Genomic DNA, 18,889 nt, shown 5'->3' with positions numbered 1-18,889 from the left:
AGTCTCTCTGGTCGGACTTCACTGGAAACGCAAAACCTGGGCCCGCTAGAAGAAGCCTTGGGGATCACCCCTGACCCAGTGGCTGAACAGATCCTGTGGGAGCAGCAATTCCAGCTCCTTTCTGTCTCAGTGAAAACTGTGACATGCTACCCACTTTCTCGTTCCACTGGTTCAGTAATTACTAGAAGGAAGATGAAGGGGCTCAGAGTGACAGAAATACTGGTAATTTAAAATATTAATCATTGTTTTCACCAGTGTCAATATCTATCAAAATATGGAGCACGTATGGATACCATTAAGCCTACACAGAAAAAAAACAAGGCATCACTTTGGCAAGCAAGGAAGTGACTAGAGGCTGCTGAATTCGTCCCGCAGCGCTATACGCGACATTCTCCCTCTTTATAGGTCTGGCATCTTAGCATATTTCACACTCTTCAGAGCACTATGAGAACACCAGGAGAATGTGCAAACCAAAGGCACCAGCGGAGAAGCAACTCACATTCAAAGCAACACGGAGGTGCCATGCCGCAGCCCCCTCAGTGTGACCACTTACTTGAGCACATCCTTGCACGCAATGCAATAAATCACACGTCACAAACCGGCATGGCTCTGAGAGATTGAATAATAGCAGTCATTATTGCCCACTGTACACACTATCGACCTCAGAGGGATGAAAGGTGAAGCTGGTTTCTCTACTCGCAGAAGCGTATGGTAAGCATCAACCAGCTAACATGCAGTCTCACCTCACACAGACCCCCGCCCCCCAAATATCACACTGCATAGGAATTTCAGTGCCTCTTACCTGCGCGGGTCATGAACTTCCACCGAAAACTTCTTCTCCCTGAAGTAGAGGTTTTCCAGCTGCCGCCATTGGAATATCTGAGCGGAAAGAGAGCTTGAGTTAATGACGGCCCCCCCGAATGTTGTCCACAGGCAGCATCCTGGTCGAGACAGTCACGGACCCAGATTGTGAGGAACTCCCAACTGAACCAAAAGTGGGGCCAAACACGTCACTTGCAAGTCAGGATCCCGCGAGGGAAGCCGAGCCCTTCCTGTGCGGGACCCCACTTGTTGCGTGCGCCCGCATCGCTCCAGCCCCGCAGTCCCTCACTCCAGGCGCCAGCAGGCAGGGGTGGGCGGTCTGCGAGCAGCGCCTCCCCTCCCACAGAGCGCAGTGGGCCGGCGCTCAGACGCCCCCGCCTCCCGCGGGACTCCACTTCCTGGCGCTAAAGCGCACTGGGCCCTGACGGCCACCGGCGGGGGGAGCGGTGTCCTGAGCGCCTGGCTCGGGGAGCAGCGCTCTCGGCGCGCACAAAGAGCGGGAGCCCCGCGCTGAAGCCAGGGGTATGCTCCAGCACAGGGGGCGGGCTGGGCTCTCCAGCTGGCACTGAGGGCGGGGTGAAGCATGCACCTCTTCAGAGGGACGACGAAGCGGAGCGCTGCAAGGCCCATTGTAGCGCTACATTACACATGCCGAAACCGCAGGCTTGTGTGGCTGAGTCACCTTCCCGCCTGCGATTTTGACATTTCTCACATTTGATGCTTTCTACCACCTACAACGCCCCTCGCTATATAGAACACAAGTCCCTGGACAGACCCGAATCGTCGTCCCCGACGCCCCCCTTAAGTCATACACCAGTGCTTAATAACAGTGGCACACATTACTCCTGAATAATGCCAGATGATGAGCCTGTTTTCAAGTAAAGATATGGCTCCAACAGAGCTGCCCCACATGGACTGGGAGGTTACTGACAATAGCTCGATTTCTAGAAAACGCTTTTGTTGTCAAACTCCTGTCAGCTTTGAAGCGGTTTAACTAAATGCTGTCCTCAACAACCATGGACTTGACTGTGGATGTGTGTAGCGAAGGCGAGGTGATGCATTTTATATCAAACAGAAGCACGTGGACAAGTGCCCGGTGGAAAAATACCCAAGAAGCTCACTCCACGCAGTGACAACTACGAACAACACCGCACAGTGCCAAGAGGCCTTCTCTTTGGCAGATGCTGAGCTATTAGAACACAACAAAACAAAATCGATATTCGTGTTCACCTTGTGTGTTTTGCATTGTTTAGTGCTTAAAATGGGCCGGTACGGAGTACCGGCACTTTTTTATTTTTAGAGGGAGAGTACCTGCACGTCTCAAGAAAAACGTAATGCTTTTAATTGGAGGTAATAAGTAGGTACTATGGACCAGAGTACCTGCATTTCTATTTTTCCACTTCAAGCTCTGGCATAGTTCCAAACAAGACCACACTCGGAGAGCATACCGGAACAATCATTTAAAAGAAACGTTTTAATACTTTTTGTTGACTCAAGTGGTAAACAAACTTAGAGTGAAACTTATTTTACCTTGTACGGTTGGTGTCTAGGTCCACTGTATTTAAAAGATGTAAGCTAGTATGCATTATTATCTTTGAAACAGACTTTCATTTTTCAAGTTTTCTTTTCATGAAAGTTCCGAATGCGCCAGAAGTCTGTCCTACTCCGGTGGTGGGGGAGGGGAGGGAAGCTGGCCGGGAAGGGTTTCTGATTGTTAAGGGTGAATTGGTTCCCAGGGAAGGCGAGGCGAGGGAGGGGCCGGGGCAGAGGAGCGCGCGGGGCTCGGCAGCCAAGACTTGCTTTGTGGCTAAGTGTTCATAATGCTCTGAGAAAATTATAGGTTCGCACAAACGGCTTTCAGGCTCGGCCTCGGTGGCGGCTGAGATGAGCCGAACTTTTCACGCGAACACCACAGCGCCACTCTCCGCTACTGGAACAGCAAGCGAGCTCAGTAAAACAGGACGCGCAAGTTTTGGTTTTAAAGGATTTGGATGAAAGGAGGGAAGCGGCATGGTAGCGAAGAGGCACAGACTTCATTTGGGGGAAAGCAGTTTCTAGCGCTAGTTTTTTTCCTTTTCCACCCATGGCACTTCTGTTGGCATTCAGGAGACACGAGGGCAGTCGACACTCGAGAAAGCAAACCAGGGGTCTGTGCCCATGTCCAGGTTCTCGAGTTTATCCCCGTCCTTCCAAAAAAACCCTCACCAGCAAATACGAGGATGTTGAGAAGCTAAAGGTGGGACAAGGGGTCACCCTCCTATGTCCCCGTGGCAGGTCTAAGAGGAGTACCGCTGCCTTACTTCACTTCCGGCCCCTAGGCTGCTTCCCCCCCCCCTCTCTCGCACCACCCACTGTAAAGCCAAGGGCTGCGTCTGGTTTTAAAACCGCACCAAATGAGTTGAGCAGGAAAGACCCTCTGTGTTCATCTGAGCTACACTATGCCAGGGCCGCAGGTCAGCCTGAGACCTGAAAGGGGCAACTACTGGTCCCTTCATGGTATTCTTAACAAGAAGGCCAGGTATGTATAAAGTATTTAGTAAAGCGCATTTCGACCAGAGGTATCTTAATTAAGACTGAAATAACCAGGTTTTAAGTTGTTTGCGAAAAAGCCGAAGAAAGGGAATATTCCTAATTTTCAAGGGGAGGGAGTTCCACAGTTTAACAGCAGCTGTAGAAAATGTTCAGTCCCCCCATTTCACTTTCTTAGCCCTAAAGGCATACGCTAGCTTCAGGTCAGCTGAGTGGAGGGGCCGCCCAGGTATGTACCACTTGATAGACAGAAGAGGCGAGTAAGGACCCTGTAAATATATATAAGCTGTCGTGCATATTTAGGTTGGATTCCCAAAACCCAGGACTTATCGCTCTCCCGGTCTGCGCATAATATTGAAGCCACAGTTGAGCAGACAGTGATCCTGGGCAAACATAAAGTAGGCAGCCTTCTCAGAGCTATAAATAAACTACTGTTTGTTAGAGCAAAATGTAAACTGCAGCTTTGAAAAGATGGCTGTCGCTTGGTAATTATTCTAGTATAATGTGTACAGTCAACATACTCCAGAAGCCTGAAGAAATGTTGCAGCTTGAGTTTTCTTAATTAAGAAACCTCAAACTAGGATTGGCACGCATTTACTTTCATTTCAACCATAAGTGAGGCTGAAAAGATAATCTCCTCGTCAAAGAACGCTCACTTTCCTCACAAGTCTGGATGCCTGCAGTGGGCTCCTGGCCAAACCTGTATACATTTACAATGAACACATCACGATTATTCCGTCTCCAGCAGTGACACTGGAATTCAAAACATGCCAGATGTTTCTCTCGTGGAAGCCTCCAAACCAGAGCCACAGCCTTACTAGATCTGTACAGGGAGGGAGGGCACCATGTGACACGACCACCCCAGAGCTGCTGGCACGAATCATCACCCTGAGATCCGCAGCAGATGCTGCACAGGATGCTGTTGTGTCTGCATCTCTGCAGTCACAGGCCCGCGGTGCACTCTGGGAGGATCCGGGACCTGGCCCTCCTTGCATGCTCCCCTTGCAGGTGTTGGGCACCAGCACTCATTTGTGGGGACCAGGCCCTATATGCTTTTAATCATCCGATTTTGACCAAGAACAAGCCAGAGAAAGTCAGAAAAAGAGAAAGATGGAGGAAGAGAAGGGAAGCTGCAGAGAGAGATAAATCGGATAAGGACGGACCTCCAATAGTGAGATTAGGAGACAGGACATGTAGGGGTGGGAACAAGGCACGAGGAAGAACAGGTCTGCCAGGGAATGCCATGCATATGAAAGGTGTTCTCATATTTCCAATCCTATCCGACTGGCTCTTGTCACTCCTTAGTTTTGTATTTTTCTGAGCCGGTCCCCCCTAGTTTGGACGTTGCCGTCAACATGTGTATTTCCCATTTAACAGTATCATATTTCCAGTTTTTCTATTGTGAGCCCCGTTTGTTAACACCCGTTCTACGAGCTCAAGACAATGTTCAGCAAACCGTGAATTCAAAGAAAGAAGTGGAGCTGTGTGGTGCTTGGAAGAGCTGCACTGGTAAGGCTCTAAAGCCAGGTGCTTCCACGTGAGGCTGCGGGTCGAGTAAAGAGGAGCAGCATTGAAAGAGAAGCGCTGCAGCACATATGCGAATGTTCAGCACCTCACTCACTTCTGAGCATCAATAACACCTTTATCCCAGGACGAGGGGCTAGAGAGGCCAAAGAAGGCATTACAGCTAGAATGTTCCTTTAGCTGAGACTCTTGTTATGAGGCTAGTAAGGGACAGGATTTTCTTTCATCCTACTTCCTGCAGCTCAGTCCTACATGACTTGACAGTATCATGTTGTAGCTTCTGTATAAGTTGATGACAGACAGGAAACAAGCATTGGCAAAGCCAATAGGCCTTGCCTATACAAGAGCTATTGGCTTTGGCAATGTGTTTTTGCCATGTTGTACACCAGTGTGGTTGCTGTTAAGCATGGCTGAAAATTGGTGGCGTAGAGTGTCGTAAAGTGCCATGGAGTGGATTTGCTGCATAGAGTGGAGTAGAGTGTCGTAGACTTGAACAGAAGGCAGCAGGGTTCAGTAGCAGAGAGTGTTGTTGACTGCAGAGTCGTGGAGTGGTGTATATTAGAGTGGAGTGGGTTGAGGTATAGAGTGGACTGGATTGCAGTAGAGTGGGCTGGACTCGATTGGGATAGAGTGGGGAGTATGAAATGCAGTGAATTGGGAGTTGGTTGACATGATGGGGTGGATTAGATCAGAGAAGGGGTGGAGTGAAATGGGGTGAGGTGGCTTGGAGTGGGGTGAAATGTAGTGGGGTGGATTAGACTGGATTTGTGTGGGTGAATTGGATTGGAATGGTAGGACTGGAGTGTGGTGGATTGGATTAGGCTGGGGTGGAGTGTAGTGGACTGGGAGGGGGTGAAGTTGGTTCGCTGGAGGTGGGAGGATTAGACTGGAGTGGTGTGGATTAGACTGAATGGGGTGGATTGGAGCGGGGAGGGGATTGGGTGGGCTGGATGGATTGGATTGAGTGGGGTGGACTGAACTGTGGTGGGGTGGACTGGAGTAGAGTGAGGTGGACTGGATTGCACTGGAGTAGGGTTGATTGGAATAGGGTGGGCTGGATAGGATGGGCTGGAGTGGAGTGGGATTGACTGAAATAGGGTTGGGCGAACTGGTGTAAGGTGGGTGGGGTGGACTGGGGTGGGTTGGATTGGATTGGAGTAGGGTTGACTGGTGTGGAATGGACAGTAGTGCAGTGGGTTGAATTAGGGTGGATTGGAGTGGGATGGAGTGGATCAAAGTGGGGTAGATAAAAATGGGATGGGAAGACTGGATTGGGATAGGTGGACTGGATTGGGGGATTGGAGTGGGGTGGATTGCAGTGGATTGGTTCATCATATTGGGTTGGGGTGGGGTGCACTGTATTGGTTTGGGGTGAGGTGGACTAGATTGAGTGGGTTGGATTAGTTCATCAGATTGGGTTGGAGTTGGGTGCACTATATTAGGGTGGTGTGGATTGGATTAGGGTGGTGTGGATTGGATTGAGGTGGGGGAGATTGGAGTGGGGTGTGGTTGACTGGAGTGGGGTGGATTGGACTGGGGTGAGGTGGAATTTTTGGAGTAGTGTGGATTTGATTGGGGTGGAGTGGACAGGATTTGAGTGGGATGATGGATCAGACTGGAGTGGGGTGGATTATGGTGGTTTGAAGTGGAGTTGATTAAGGTGAACGTGATCGGATTGGAGTAGGATGAATTAAGGTGGATGGGTTGGAGAGTGTGGGTGGGTGGATGGATTGGAGTGAGGTGGGTGCAGTGGACTGGTGTGGATTGGGTAGCGTTGGATTGGAGTGGGGTGGAATGGATTTGAGTGGGTGGATTGGCTTGGATTGTTTTGGATTTGAGTGAGGCAGACTGGAGTCAGGTGAATTGCTCTGAATGGGAGTTGGGCAGATTGGAGTGGGCGGATTGTCATGGATTGTAGAGGGGTAGATCGGTGTGGGGTAGATTTGAGTGGGGCAGATTGTTTTGGATTGGAGTGGGGCAGACTGGGGTGGGGTAGATTATTTTGGATTGGAGTGAGGCAGATTGGAGTGGGGGAGATTGTTTTGGATTGGAGTGGGGCAGATTGTTGTGGAGTGGAGTGGGGTGGAGAGGAGCTGATTGTTTTGGATTGTAGTGGGGCAGGCTGTTGTGAACTGGAGTGAGGGAGATTGTTTTGAAGTGGCGTGGGGCAGCTTGGAGAGGGACATATTGGAGTGGGGCAGATTGTTTTGGACTGGAGTGGGGAAGATTGTTTAGGATTGTAGTAGACAGACTGCTTTGGATTGGAGTGGGTCAGATTGGAGTGTGGTAGATTGTTTTGGATTGGAGTGGGGCAGATTGGAGTGTCTTGGGCCAATTGCTTTGGATTGAAGTGGGGCAGATTAGAACAGGGCAGGGTGGAGTGGTAGATTGTTTTGAATTGAAGTCAGGCAGATTGGAACAAGTGGGTCCAATTCCTTTGGATTGGAGTGGGGCAGATTGGAATAGGGCAGACTGGAGTGGGGCTGATTGTTTTGGATTGGGGCAGCTTGTTTTGGATTGGAGTGAGGCTGACTGGTGTGGGGCAGATTTTTGTGGGCTGGAGTGTGGCAGATTGTTTTGGATTGGAGTGGGGCAGACTGGAGTGGGGCAGATTGATTTGGATTGGAGTGGGGCAGATCGTTTTAGATTGAGGCAGACTGGTTTGAACTGGTGTGGGGTAGACTGTTTTAGTTTGGAGATAGGTAGATTTTTTTTTTACGGTGGGGCAGATATTTTTACGGTGGGAAAGAGTGGAGTGGGACAGGCAGTTTTGGATTTGAGTGGGACATATTTGAGTGAGGCAGATTGTTTTGGATTGGAGTGGAGTAGATTGTTTTGGGGCAGATTGTTTTGGATTGGAGTGGGGTAGATTGGAGTAAGGTGGGCTGGGAGGACTGGATTGGGGTAAGCCGTCTGGTTTAGTGTGAATCGGACTGGATTGGTCAGGGATGGACTGAATTGAGTGTGGTGTATTTATGTGGGGTGAGGTGGGTTGGCATTGATTGGTCTGAGTAGGGTGGATTAGAGTCAATAGGATTAGGGTGGATTGGATTAGTATCGGGTGCATTGTATTGGGATGGGGTGGACTGGATTGGGGTAGTGTGGATTGGACTGTGGTGGGGAGAGTGCGGTGAGGTTGATTGGGTTGAAGTAGGGTGGACTGGAGTGAGGTGGAATTTTTAGAGTGGGTGGATTTGACTGGGGTGAATTTGTATGGGCTGGATTGGGGTGGAGTGGACCTGATTTGAGTGGGGTAGTTTATGGTGGATCAGAGAGGAGTGGATGGATTAAGGTAGTTTGGAGAGGGATAAATTAAGATAGACTGGATTGGGACGGATTACGATGGATGGAGTGGGGCGGGTGGCTGATTGACCGGAGTGAGGTAGAATGGATTTGAGTGGGTGGGTTGGAGGGGTGGATTGTTTTGGATTTCAGTGAGACAGACTGGAGTGGGGTGCATTGTTTTGGGTTGGAGTTGGGCAGATTGGAGTGGGACAAATTAATTTGGATTGTTTTGGACTGGAGTGGGGCAGATTGTTTCGGATAAGGGTGAAGCATACTGGAGAGGGGCAGATTGTTTTGGATTGGATTGAAGCAGATGGAAGTGGGGAAGATTGTTTAGGACTGCAGTGGGGCAGATTGTTTTGGATTGGAGTGGCAAGATTGTTTTGGATTGGAGTCAGGTACAGAGGAAAGGGACCGACTGGTTTGAACTGGAGTGGGGCAGATGGTTTTTGATAGGAGTGGGCAGATTGATTTGGATTGGAGTGAGGCAGATTGGAGTGTGAAAGATTGTTTGGATTGGAGTGGGGCGGATTGGAGTGAGGCAGACTGTTTTAGATTTGAGTAGGGCAGATTGGAGTGGGACAGATAGTTTTGAATTGGAGTGGGGCAGATTGGAGTGGGGACTGTTTTGGATTTGAGTGGAGCAGATTGGAATAGGGCAGACTTGAGTGGGGATAATTGTTTTGGATTGGAGCAGATTGTTTTGGATTGGACTGAGGCAGACTGGAGTGGGGCATATTGTTTTTGATTGGATTAGGGCAGACTGGAGTGGGGCAGATTGCTTTGGACTGGAGTGGGGCAGATTGTTTTGGATTGGAGTGGGGCAGATTGTTTTAGATTGAAGTTAGGCAGATTGTTTTGGAGTGAGGCAGATTTTGTTTACAGTGGGGCAGAATATTTTGGATTGGAGTGAGGCAGGTTGGAGTGGGGCCAATTGTTTTGCACTGGAGTGGGAGAGATTGTTTTGGATCAGAGCGGGCCAGATTGTTTTGGATTGGATTGTGGCAGATTGTTTTGGATTGGAGAGTGGGACAGATTGGAATAGGGAAGACTGTTTTGGATTGGAGTGGGGCACACTGGAGTGTGGTAGATTGATGTGGAGTGGGAGAGATTTTTTTTACAGTGGGGCAGACTGTTTTGGGTTGGAGTGGGGCAGGCTGTTTTGGATTATAGTGGGACAGACTGGAGAAGCACCAATTGTATTGGAGTGTAGTGGGGTATATTGTATTGGATTGGAGTGGAATAGAGTGTTAATGGAGTGTGGCAGACTGTTTTGGATTGGAGTCAGGCCAATCCGAGTGTGGCAGATTGTTTTGGATTGGAGTGGGGCAGATGGTTTTGGAGTAGGGTGGACTGTTTTGGATTGGAGTGGGACAGATTGTTTTGGATTGAAGCGGAGCAGATTGGTTTAGATTGGAGTGGGGCACTTTGTTTTGAGTGGGGCAGATTGTTTTAGATTAGTGCATATTGTTTTGTATTGGAGTAGGGCAGATTGTTTTGTATTGGAGTGAGGCAGAATGTTCTGGATTGGAGTGGGGCAGATTGTTTTGGATTGGTGTAGGGCAGATTGGAGTGAAGTGAGTTGGGAGGATTGGAGTGAATTTGATGGAGGTGAGTGGTTTGGAATGGTGTTGGGTGGACTGCATTGGTAGATTGGATTGATTGGGGTGAATTAAGGTGGGGTGGGTTGGCATTGATTGGAGTGGGGTGGATTGGGGTGTACTGCACAATTTTGTGTTAAAGCATAGTTTTGGAAATTACACAATAAACAAAGAAATAACGTCGCTCTGCAATATTTATGACAAAATAATCGTCATCGTTTTAGAACAGTTCCCATGAGTAAAAACAAAACAAAACATGAGTGCAGAGGGAGAGAAGAAGACATAACAAAATAAAAGAAAGTTATATATAAAGCAAAAGGGATGCATGACCATCACTATACTGCAGCATCAGTACCACAAGATGGCTGCTGATCCCCGCTGACCTCCTTTGGTGCAGAAAATGATTACACAAAGTGGTAACCAGCCTATTACCACATGGACCATGGTTGTGGGCTGGAATTGACTAACCAAGCAATACCATTGAAGATTAATTGATGTATACACCCCCTAAAAGCAAATAATAACAACAGGTCAAGTTATAATAGTTTTGGTGATTTCAAATAAGGACTAAACAAGCCAAATGAATTTGTTTATCTGAACAATCCTGGTTTTATTTGACTTGGAAATTTAATGCGCGTAAGCATTGCAGAAATAACACAGGATTGGTGGCATACATTAAGGAGAAGTACAGCTAGTCAACAAATGGTAAAATATTTCTTGGTTCTATGAATCCCTCTTTAGATCATAGTCTGGTTTCTCCTGTCCATTTCAAATCTGGTATTGCTTTCTGAATGTATGCAGTTTGGGGGAGATAAGATAAGAATCGTGGACATTTGTTTTTTACATGGCTACATTACTTAATGGCTGCATTTTCTGGCACTTGGGATGCACTGTGTGTGCAAAGACCCTCTATACTGAGGGAAATGGCGAGAACGTCAGATATTGTCTAGCAGTGTAAAGGAAGCAACAGCTAAAGTAAAGGAGCATCTGTTAACCTAGCGAGGCCCCAGTTCACCTTTCTGATTCCATGTGAGATTAGCAACCTGGTTGCCAAGGGTTTATTCATCTTTCATTAGTTAGTCTCATGCATTTCTAAGTTCTTTCTTGTCCCACATTGTTTAGGCTCTTTATAGGAATGACTGAGGGCGCTGCCAGCTCCCTACTGATCTCAGATGACTCCTCCACTTGAAAACAGTCAACTTCATCATTCCCTTTAGAAACTCAACTTCCTCTCTGCTAATCACATCTAACTATGAAAACAGCCCACCAACTTCCTTTGCTGATCTGACCTTGTAATGCACCTCAGAAGCTCTCTGCGGATTTCATCACCTTTTAGGGGTAAATTGAGTTGCTTAATTGAATGACAGATGTAGAATGAATGATCAACATGACCCACTTAAGACTTCACGTCAATTTCCTTCTTAACCATCCTACTTCTTAACCACTGGAGAAGGAAACTATCCAGATACTCAACGCAACATTAGATAACCTAAATACAACACACTAAGGCATTATCACAGCACGGTGTCTTACACATTCTTTAATGTATTCCCTTTTTCTTTGAACAGTGAAGGCTCTACTTTGATACCACAGTGGGCTGGGCAGCAGATTCTTAAGACACATACTAGGAACACGACTCATTCTTAAAATATACTGAGTTTAAAATCTGGTAATACAAAAACTCATTGTGTGGGTATTGATTGAGCAGTAAACATGAAGAACAGTCCATGCCTGCATTGGTGTGATTCAACCACCGAAAATACCGCAGTGCTATTTGTTGTACAACAAGGGTAATAAAAATATCTGATGCTTCCAGTTGTGGTATCAAATTACTATGGTGTTTCTGGTCAGCAAAACAAGAACCTAATTTGATTGTTCTATTGGCTCTCTTCTTAATCTATAAAATGTATGCAGTCTGCTAATAGACTTCTCACTGTAAGGTATAAAGGCCAAGTATGCTAAGGTATCAAACAGGTGGAGTCTTCCTCCTAGAATTTCATATTAAAAAACACTGCCTGGTTAGGAATCTCAGACTGAAGTTTACACCTGAAAGAACCTAAAAGATGTGCACAGTGTGAAATCTGGGTAGGTTGATGTAAAATTCAATTTATAACGAAAAAACAAATGTAAAACAAACAACTGCATACACTTCTTTTTATTGCTAATTATAATTGTCATGTGATGCTCCACTACCTAAAACAATGTATGCCTTCTCTTCTACAACACTTACTGTGCATGGAAATGATAACCAAACATCACCCAGCACAACCTCCTACCATAGTCATAAAACCACAAAGATCCTCCTAGATGGAATGAACTTTACTTCCTCACAAACTCATACAAACTATTTCGGAATGCAACGCTGAAGACAATTTCTTCTAATCACACACCCCTAAATATCATACAGTATCATACTTTTCCTCTGGTTCAATCAATGGCATTCCAATATCCACAAAAAAGGGTGGTCAAACCGAGAATGTGTTACAATGCCACAGCAATGGTGGATCGGGCTATACAAATGCAAATAGCATCTAGTAGCAATACAGGTATAGTAAGAAGAACAACGTATGTAATGAACGTGGGTCACAATATTTTTCTGTCCAATTTCTGGGGTGGCAGCCCTTAAACTGCTAAAAAACACGAGACATGTTGTGCATCTAAAAAAGAACCCCCCACCAATGTGTTTCCAAGAGACGCTGAATGTTGAAATACTTCCTAAAACACTAGTACCCAAGAACACTGCCCCAAAAAGTCCCACCATTCAGATGGTACCAAGTGAATTAGATATTCTAAACGTAAGTTCGCCAGTTACAAATCTGTGGAGGTTTCTAAGTTTGTTTGATAGCTAGGTGGAAGGTTGCTTCTCAGTTGAAGGTGTTTCTTCTACTGTCTCTTGTGACAATAAGTGGTTCTGCTTCTGGAATCATCTTATTATAGAAATGGGGCGAGGTAGGCAGGTTTGCATTTCTTTTCAATCCTTTGGCAATGCATGGAAGGGGTTGGCTGCCCGCTACGGGTTGGGCGCAGGGCACTGTTGCATGTGCCATATGAAAACAGAAAATCATAGAAAAGAAAAAAGGTTAGCTTTGGTTATAACACCTCAATGTAGGTTCTAAGAAACCTTAGAAATTCACCTCAAACACTTCAGGTAAAGTGAAGTTATGGTTATGTGTTAAAACCGAACACTCCCTAAAATTGCCAAGTAATGCTCAGGGTCAAAATCCTCAACTTCATAACAACCTTGCACACCATAACTTGCACACCAAATGCAATGCTTATGACATCACAATATTCATACTAATAGGTAACACTAACTAAAAACACAACATAAATAACAATACATACTCAAATAAATAACTAATACTACATTCATAGTCATCTCTTCCATAGTGTTATGGGAAATTGGATATGTAATCTCATTTATAAGATTATTCATATTTGTAATTGCATCTGCCATATAAATTGTGAGTCATAAGTCAACTGGCATGGAGGGCCATGCAGAATAGTTGTGATTTATTTTTTATCCTTCTTCAAGTCTCTCTTAACCAATGTACGCCCAAGAGGCATATGCTATCTTTCTTCAGGCAAATGGGGTGTGGTTGTATCCTTTATGGGAAATATACCAACTGCGCTCTGTGCATGCAACTTTTTGCCTTGTGCTCAGAAATGGTACTTCCACAGACAGGGCTAAAACAGGTGTATCTAAAGCATCTGCAAGGTTTGCCCAGGTCTGGGTAACACAACTAATATACCAGAAGTCTCTGCCACTTCATTGGTGGGGCCCGGGGGACATAAGAATCCCCTTGAACCATGGTCCTAACACCAAAGTAGAATGACCAACCCACCAGCAAGCTGCTTTCCCATGCAGACCCTTAGGGAGGGTGGACTTTTGTTGCTTCAATAATTTAGCTCAATATTTATTTTAATCATGACGTTTTTTTTACTTCATATCTGGAAAGGCTATTTTTACAAGAGTGCTTCACATTTAGAATTGAGTAGATTATAACTTTTAAAAAGTAATTTATTTGGCAACAATTTTGCATAATGAACTGGGAAACTAATTTGGAAAAATCAAAACTAATTTACCTTGGAAGAGTTAAAATCGACAACCAGCACAACTAAAAAATAAGCTCCTTAACTTATAAGCCACGAAGAACACTGACGTTTTCTTCAAGTTTCCGGTGAACACTGAAAATAGTGTTTGTTATCTTTAATTATATTTTATGTTAAGGTGTATATTGTTTCATTCTTCAGCCTACACTTTGAGTATATGTTAATCTACATTAATGTAAATATATTTGCTGGATTTATAATAATAAATTCAAAATTGGCAACCATTAAATATGGGAATAGCTACACTTTTTTTTAAAGTAGAGTCGAAATTTTCATAAAAATGTATCAATTATATTCTCAAAGCCAGGCGTTTTCTAGAAGTACTTATTGTAACAGAACAATACCAATGCAAATCTGAAGAAAATAGCAAACTATTTAAAAAAAAAAAAAAACACACTTTGATTAGAAATTATAAAATGGGTAAGTATGCTAAATGTTTATGTCTAACTTATAAGAGGTCACTTTTACTACTGTGAGGTAAAACTAACATGAAAGTGTTTCACCCTTAGCAGAAAAATATAGAAATCGCGGTCAAAGGTGCCTGCACCATATTACTTTTAAATTGTACAAACCCGGATAAAGATGGTTAATAGTCAGATATCAGTCTATTAATTCTGGACAGCCACTTCCTTATCAAAATATAAATTATTGATGCGATTGGAGGGCCGTGCACAAATTGATCACTATGGAAAAACTGGATCCATGGAAGAGCACTGCTGTGACTCACATTGTTTCCAGATGATCAACAGCCTATGACTGATGGTTTAGAAATCTGCAAAAGGACCCAGGGCTCTAACACCACCACCACCCTGAAATTATAATTATATCGTCCAGCACGGATGCCACCCATACAGAGCCACCACAAGGTCCAAACCTTCCCTGCCAGAGACCAAGAAACCCACTTTAATTTGTTTGCAAGTTGACCACATTCTACATGTTACATCAACTTTAGTGCAAAAAGTGAAATGGGCCTACAGCTGGTCAGGTCAGTATTGCAAAGTAAATGCATTTTTTAGGTGAGGAAGACCACAGCTTTCTTTAAAATGTTTAAAAGAAGAAGAATTAATAGCTAATAGATGACTGTTCAAAACATTTCCATATTCTGGTGAGAGATTTTGCCCAGACAAAGTTCTGATACAGCTATAAAGACAAGAGGCACTCTGAAATTCTGTGAACAGAAGCCTGAAAATCTGTGAACATGGGTGGTCTTGTCAAGATGGCATGACACTGCGGTAAATGTTCACTGGAGTAGAACAACATAAATCAATTCCAAATCTGTTTTTTTTTTAGATTGAGATCATATGTTTTCCTACTACACATCCAAATCCATGAGCCGGGGTATCTGCCTTTCATCATATGGCCTCACTGAGAAGAAGAGCTGACAGTGTCAGAGGCAGAGTGAAAGCTGTAGGATAAGAAATGCAATCTAGATTTCAAGCATAGGAGTGGGAAAAAATAAGATGGTAAATATGGGTACAACTTTGGAGAACAGGATATTTGACAGAGATGGCGAAGTATGAGAAATTGATCGTTCCTGGTATGTAAACAATCCCTAAAGGAAAGTGATTATTGCAATCTTCATCATGTATTTGTTTTGAGCAGCGTATTCATATTCAACGATGTAGACCCAAATGAAGAGTTCACAGCAAATTATTTAAAATTCCATATATAAAAATAATTTCACAACCACTCAAAAAAAGGATGAATGGTTTAGCCAGAACATGTTGGGACAATGCTCTGCTTAGGCCCATAAACCTCCAACCTTCCCACCCGAAAGCTTCTTCTACGCAATGCAAAAAATTAAAGCAATTAAACTACTACATTCTGGCTGCATGAAAAGACTGGGAGGTGCTTCGGGGAGAGGTTGAAATCCTAAAATGGTAAGGGAAGCCTAAGAGACTCACAATGTGTGCTGGAGCAGCGTCTGTGTTTCTAGGCACCACGCCCTGCACTGTGTCTCACTTTGATCTTCGGGTATCCACTACCTTTCAGTGCAGACCTCATCGCTGCCCGAGTATCAAACGCACAAACCGGGAAGCGAATGGTCTTGAGCCTGGCTGTGGAGAAGAGATCTCGAGAGCCGGGGAAGGAAGAGAACCCTGGGGCAGCTAAAATGAGAAAGGGGTGAACCCGTAGAAGTGAAAGAGAACCTATGGTAAGGTGGCGAAGGTTGAAAGGAAACCCGGATAATGACAAAGACAGGTGATAGAAAATGTTGAAAAAAATGTTTTAATGTTAAATGTTTAAAACATGGATTCAGGATACATGATAGAACGAAAAACATGTATGGCATTGGAATTAGTCATTTCAATGCCCCAAAATGGTGTCTTGCTAGCATTTATTTAGCAAGCAATTATTAAGCGAATATACAGTGTCTGGGGTTTGTGTCTTGGTGTTTATTCGGTTTTTGCGGGTTGCACTTCTGCCTACTGTATGTTCTACAGCAGCACGTACTTGGCTCCGGCCTTCAACCTGGCCATTGCAAACGAAGAATCCGGCGATGTCCCCTTCAGCTGTGCGTGCTTCCAGCAGGAGAACAAGAGGGCCTAGCTGTCCTTCCCTCAATAAAGTTTAACCATCCCCATAAATGGCGAGGGGCGTAACCTATGGAGCGTAAACTGCAGCACACTGATTGCTATCAAGCATCCTTGGGAAGCACCCTCCTTCCTTTCAGGCTGCACAATACGTTATTACTAAACAGACTTCACCTAATTGGCCAAACCGTTTTTGATCAAGATAACGAGTCCTATTTTAGGTTTACAGTAGATTTGGAAGTTGATTAGGGGCTTCTCTGCGAGGAAACTGAGGAGATGAAAAGGGGAGGAGCAACCTACCCTGGAAGAACTATAAACGCTGTGACATTCACTAAACATGTGGTACCGAGAGAATGACAACGGACCCAGCCTACCACAAGAAACAGGCAAGGTCCAGGGAATGTTAGTTAACACTTGTGGGAACGCAGAATTTATGACTCACAAAAAGGTAAAGATTTGCTCCAGTAAAACCTTGAAATTGAATGCATTAATACCCACATCATCGGTTTTTCTTAGCGTGGAAGCCGAGCTGCTGCAGAGGCAAAACCTCATTTGTTAGTTGTGTGAAAAACAGGCCCGAGCTTCGGCCGTGGCCACAGACATCTGTAGGACGACTGGACGGCTCATTAGTGCGGCTAAGAATACGTTCTTCCTGCCCAAGGGCTCTGCTCTCACCGGTGGCTCAGACTTTGCGAGTCCCCGCCCTCAGCTGACTACTAGCGGCCCCTCAGTGACGAACACAAGGCTTCGGAGGAGTTGAAAGGCTACATTCGCATACCCCTAACGCTTGTGTCATTGTGGTGCTTGGCATACTTTCTTGATAGGCGGCTGGAGGCCGTTTCCCTCAGAACTGTGCTGGGCCCTTCAACTGGGCGCAGCGAGACCCCGCCCTGCGGCCCTGGACGTGCAGGCAAACGGTTATATGTGTAATAGGGACGGGGTTAAAACTAGCGCTTCATGAAAAGGGGAAAATGAAAACAAACTGTGAAAAGTGAAAGTTGAGCAAATTATTTGGCACGTACTTGTGTCACACCTGGACTTAACCCCACCCCCTTAGATTAAACCAACTCTCAGAAGACTAAGCTCGCGACAGGGCGCGAGGACAGTTATAGGGATCACCGGGGCTCCACGCCTGGCAGGAAGTGGAAAGCTTAGAGAACTGAGCCGGGGAAAGTACTAGCCAGAGCATCCCACCTCATCCACTGCCAACTGCAGCGTCCCCGGTGAATGAATGAGTGAGTGATGAAACTCGGGGCTGCCCTCGCCCCCACGTGTGCACCACGCCGCGTGCGTTCCTCCTCTTCGGCTCGGCAGAGGCCCAAGGACTATCCTACTGAGGCTGGGCGGCCACCGCTCCTGCACGGGTCTGTGAGCCACTCATTCTTTGGTCCCCTAAGCCGGATAAAAGATTATCTATGATATTTCATTTAAAAGAGAATGTGTACAGATTTGCCAATTTATCATGTGCTCATGTTTATTTTGTAAGACCAGTCATCTGAAAACACGAAGCATAACCTTGTTGATCACACAAGGTAAGTGCTGACAACTGTAGTTGATTAGAAATCACTCAGTCAGTGAATGAATTGATTGTTTTGATCTGGTTAGATTCATATTTATATTCAGCCCCTACTCCAATTCGCTAACACCAAGGGGGCCAGTTTTCAAAAACAGACACACAACACTAAAGAGGTTTTCCTATTGATCAGTGAACCAAATGTTGATAGGGAGAAAGTAAGAGAGATATTTAACTAAATTCTGGAATTAATTCAATGAGAAACTATGAATCTATGCAGCATGAACGCACCCGAAGCACGCAATGCCAAAGTCTCAGGGTGAATTCTGATAAGCGGTTTACTATGGTCCGTGAAGTCGATCTGATCAGCCACTCTTTGAACCTCCAACTCAAACTCCTGAGTGAAGTTCAACATTTACTAATGCTAGAAGCTTTATCTACCATTGCATGAACCGCTATATGAGATCAAGTGGACTGTGGCGATGCCCCGCTGGTGGGGACCTAGGTAAGGAATGCCAGCAAGCTTCAAGTACCACACAATTAAGCAGTAAGAGCTTCCCTTAACTTGCCTGAAGCCGCACACATTTCCACAGCTCAAGAAAGCCTGCAGTGCTTCCTGGTGCCCCTGTACAGTGTGATGCTCTCACTTCCGATACACAAAACACTTTTCAGTACTGCTTTCTGATACCTTAACCACAGCAGTTTGCCGTACTGCCCTGACAGAATGTTGAGATCCACAGGTAAATATCTCCTGATGCCTCCCAGTAATGTACGTGAGAATGGAATGTTTTTCTGTGATGGGCAGCTCATTGTGGACATCCTTAATGGTTTTCAACAACTCATAGATTTTAGAAAGGCTCTAAAGACGCTTTTATTTGTGTATCGTTCGGTGGCTCAGGTTGAGCTCATGCTTAGTTGGTCTAGAAAGTATCTAGCGTTTTATAAATATTGGACTATTATATATAATA

The 18,889-nt window shown here is 45.3% G+C and overlaps 1 protein-coding gene across 13 annotated transcripts in view; it reads right to left on the bottom strand.

Moving 5' to 3' along the window:
* The window catches only part of FRMD4A (FERM domain containing 4A), a 676,100-nt gene that overhangs the window by 100,399 nt on the left and 556,812 nt on the right, over window positions 1-18,889 (bottom strand). For all 13 annotated transcript variants that reach the window (XM_069228743.1, XM_069228739.1, XM_069228737.1 and 10 more), the window contains exon 12: window positions 803-879. In XM_069228743.1, the coding sequence (XP_069084844.1) occupies window positions 803-879 (77 nt within the window). The remainder of the gene's footprint in view (window positions 1-802; window positions 880-18,889) is intronic.

The sequence above is a fragment of the Pleurodeles waltl genome, chromosome 4_1 (assembly GCF_031143425.1).
Source record: "Pleurodeles waltl isolate 20211129_DDA chromosome 4_1, aPleWal1.hap1.20221129, whole genome shotgun sequence".
NCBI classification, from domain to species: domain Eukaryota; kingdom Metazoa; phylum Chordata; class Amphibia; order Caudata; family Salamandridae; genus Pleurodeles; species Pleurodeles waltl.
Note: the sequence above shows the minus strand (reverse complement) of the source record. Positions and strands in the feature narration are given on the sequence as shown.